A 3,230-nucleotide genomic window follows, 5' to 3' on the forward strand; every position below is an offset into this window, starting at 1 on the left:
GGGTGGGCGCTGCGGGCGCGCCGAGCCGCCTCCCTTTCCCGGAGCAGCAGGACCAGGAGCTAGTGAGCGAAGCCAACGAGCAGGCTGCTTACCGTTACCGGTGGGTTTTGTGTCCCCTGCAGGGAGCTCACCGGCAGCCCGAGGCAGCCTGGAGTGCGACGAAGTTTCACGTGGTTAAGGGATCGTTTTTTCCGCCTGTGAGGAATTGATCGTTTATCGGCTGCGTACAGCCATTTATCTGGTGAACGGGAGATGATCTATAGCCGGGAAGCCACCGCCTGCTTCCTGATACTCGATTCTTTACCTAGAAATTGTTCTCGTAACAGTTATTACAACTTCGGTACTTAAGTGCATAGACTTACTTGAAACCGTGGTTAAGGGATCGTTTTTTCCGCCTGTGAGGAATTGATCGTTTATCGGCTGCGTACAGCCATTTATCTGGTGAACGGGAGATGATCTATAGCCGGGAAGCCACCGCCTGCTTCCTGATACTCGATTCTTTACCTAGAAATTGTTCTCGTAACAGTTATTACAACTTCGGTACTTAAGTGCATAGACTTACTTGAAACAAATTATCCTGTAGCAGGACAAACTCAGCTATTCATTGGTTTCAGATTTTCTCCTGAATTTTTCTGTTTTAGGGCCTCAATAAAGCAGATATGTTTCCTTTCATACGACGATGCTGCTTCCACACACGTTTCAAAGTAAGTTTCTGGAGCCTTTTTTGCTGTCTGTTTTTCTTTAAAATAGCAAAAGGTATGACTGTAGCATTAAAAAAAGGTAACTTACAAATTGGAGTAGTCATGTGTTTATTATTCAGCTTTTCTGAGAGAATGCCTAGTTTCTACAGCAGCTTTTAGCCAAGGCTAAGAATTTTTTTTTTTTTTTTTATGAAATAAATTCTGTTGTCTGAAGGTCTTTCTTTTTGCTCTTTTGTAGTGAGGGGATAGTAGTGAATTTCTGAGATGACTTTGTCTCCTTTGACTCCTACTTCTGTAATCCTTTTATATTCTACTCTGAAAAGGACTAAAATATCTTAACATTAAAATGCCTGAAGAATGGATGGAAGGATAGGTGGATGTACAAACCCTCTGTACTGAGTAAAGTTTGCTTACGCATTGTTGGTCTTTACCAGCTAGCTTGTAAAAACTGTATCAGTTAGCTTAGTTAAAGTTAAAAACAACTGAAAACCAAGAGGGAGGGCAACACTGATGTGACCTGACTTGGAAAACTACTTGGTACACTATTTCATAAGTAATTTAGGTAACTGTAGATCTGTAAGTCTGCACTGTAAGGTGTTCAGAATAATTTTTATACTTGCAGCTCCAGAATGTAACTGGTCCCAGGCTACTACCATACAGAAAGAATAAGACAACTTGGTCTTCTCTCAGCCTCTTGCTACAGAGGGATGCGTGTCCTCTCTCAAGAACTGCAAGCCTCAACCCAGCATCAGTATATGCAGTCAAGCTCCAGGCTTTTCACACCTCTCTCCCCTTCTTCAAGAAGAAAACCCCCAAGGAATCAGAGACCAAAGACTCTGGTGTCTTGCAACGAAGTATGAAATCACTAAAGGATTCTCCCAAGCCAGCCCTTTACTTAAGCCTCGCAGGGCTAATTCCATTTGTTTCTGTGCCACTGGCAATGGCCATCCAAGGGACCTACTACCCACAGCTGGTGTTTGCTCAGATGATGTACGGTGCTGTAACAGTCTCTTTCCTAGGAGGAATGAGGTGGGGGTTTGCTCTCCCAGAAAACAGCCCAGCCAAGCCTGACTGGATGAACCTGGCTAACAGTACAATTCCCCCCTTACTTGCCTGTCAAGGCTTACTTTTTAACGATATCTCTAGTGGTACAGTAATGCTAGTAATAGCCCTAGGGATAGCACTACATTATGACATTTCCCTTCTTCCTACTTATCCTGGGTGGTTTAAAGTACTGAGGGTAGTGGGAACTGTGGTGATGGTATTATCCCTATTGGCTACTCTAGCATTGAAGACTTTTTCAGAGGCAGCTAACAGTAGAAATAAAGAGCAGATCACAAAATAATAAATGAATACGAAAACCCTATTTGTCTGCCAAGAAAGTATTTGTATTGAGTTTCTGAGGAAGTAAAGATTTATTTATGCTTAGAAGACATAAGATGGCAGTGATCAAGATGGTTCTTCTCAAAGCAAACAACTTAGTTTAGGAGGGGAGGATTGTCAATAACAACAACTTGCAAGGCAGGTATGAGTCTCCTTAATCATAGAACAAAGCATCACTCTTTAATTAATTAAGAATGTAAAACGGAGATCTGAATTAATTTGTTATATGATCTTTGACAACGTGCTGCAAGAAAGAGAAGGTTAGCTTCCTGCTCAGGCTTACTTAAATAAAAAGGGATACCTGGGCCATCTGTTCCTAGGTTTTGTTTGGATTTGGGGCTGCCTAGCCAAGAAAGCTGCCTGCAGCAGAGCCATAGAGATCTATCATGCTCCTAAATTAAAGCACCATCAGCTGATGATAGGACACATATGATATGACACAAGGACTCAACTGCTGGCACTAAGGGCTCAGTTAATGAGATTGAAAGTAGTTTGTGTCTTCTCTCTCAAAATTTGGACAAACAGACTTGTGGCCTGCAAACCTTCCTCAATGGGCCAATTATTGAAAACACTGCATACTCCTTGTACTTCAGTCTTCCTAATGCATCCTTTAGGAAAAGAAGATGCAACCTGAGTCACATGGATTTCTAGCCTCAACTACCTCAAGAAACCTATGAAATTGTACGTAGGCATATTTACTGCAGGCTTTTTATCTTGCATATTAAGTACAGTATAAGATGCAAGAAGCAAGCTGAAAAGTGATATTGTTAGAGCCTGTAAGACTAATTTAGATAATCCTATAGCTCTCTTAAAGCACTATTCTTCATTGTTCTATACAGAATAAAGCACATACTGTCACTTAAAATTAATCTGTTCCTTCTGTAAAGAGCAGATGTTTAAGAAACCTGTCTGTCCTGAAGACAGAGCTATCTTCTTATATGGTGTTGCTGAAACTGTGTACATAAGCCTTTAACTTCTGTAAGCTGTTAATCTTTACATGTTAACAGCATCATACCTCTGAACCTGCACTGTATTTCAATGCTTTCTGAATATAAAGGAAGTAAAATGGAGTTGTGAATGAAAACAGTTCCTTTATTCTTTTTTCTGCATGTTGTTTTTAAAATGGGCCTTTGGCTTGATTCAGGG

General features: G+C 41.2%; 1 protein-coding gene across 1 annotated transcript; it reads left to right on the top strand.

Annotated features, from left to right (window-relative positions):
• Positions 1 to 659: 659 nt before the first annotated feature.
• Positions 660 to 2,046, top strand: TMEM69 (transmembrane protein 69). The gene is made up of 2 exons (XM_008937643.1): positions 660 to 704; positions 1,324 to 2,046. Exons 1-2 carry the CDS (start codon positions 660 to 662, stop codon positions 2,044 to 2,046), a joined length of 768 nt encoding a protein of 255 aa, XP_008935891.1.
• Positions 2,047 to 3,230: the final 1,184 nt, after the last annotated feature.

The sequence above is a fragment of the Merops nubicus genome, unplaced genomic scaffold (assembly GCF_000691845.1).
Source record: "Merops nubicus isolate BGI_N331 unplaced genomic scaffold, ASM69184v1 scaffold33323, whole genome shotgun sequence".
Lineage (NCBI taxonomy): Eukaryota > Metazoa > Chordata > Aves > Coraciiformes > Meropidae > Merops > Merops nubicus.

Coding starts and splice junctions, on each gene's coding strand:
- TMEM69 (XM_008937643.1), top strand. CDS start 660: ATGTTTCCTTTCATACGACGATGCTGCTTCCACACACGTTTCAAA. Junction 705..1,323: donor GCTTCCACACACGTTTCAAA/GTAAGTTTCTGG, acceptor TTATACTTGCAG/CTCCAGAATGTAACTGGTCC.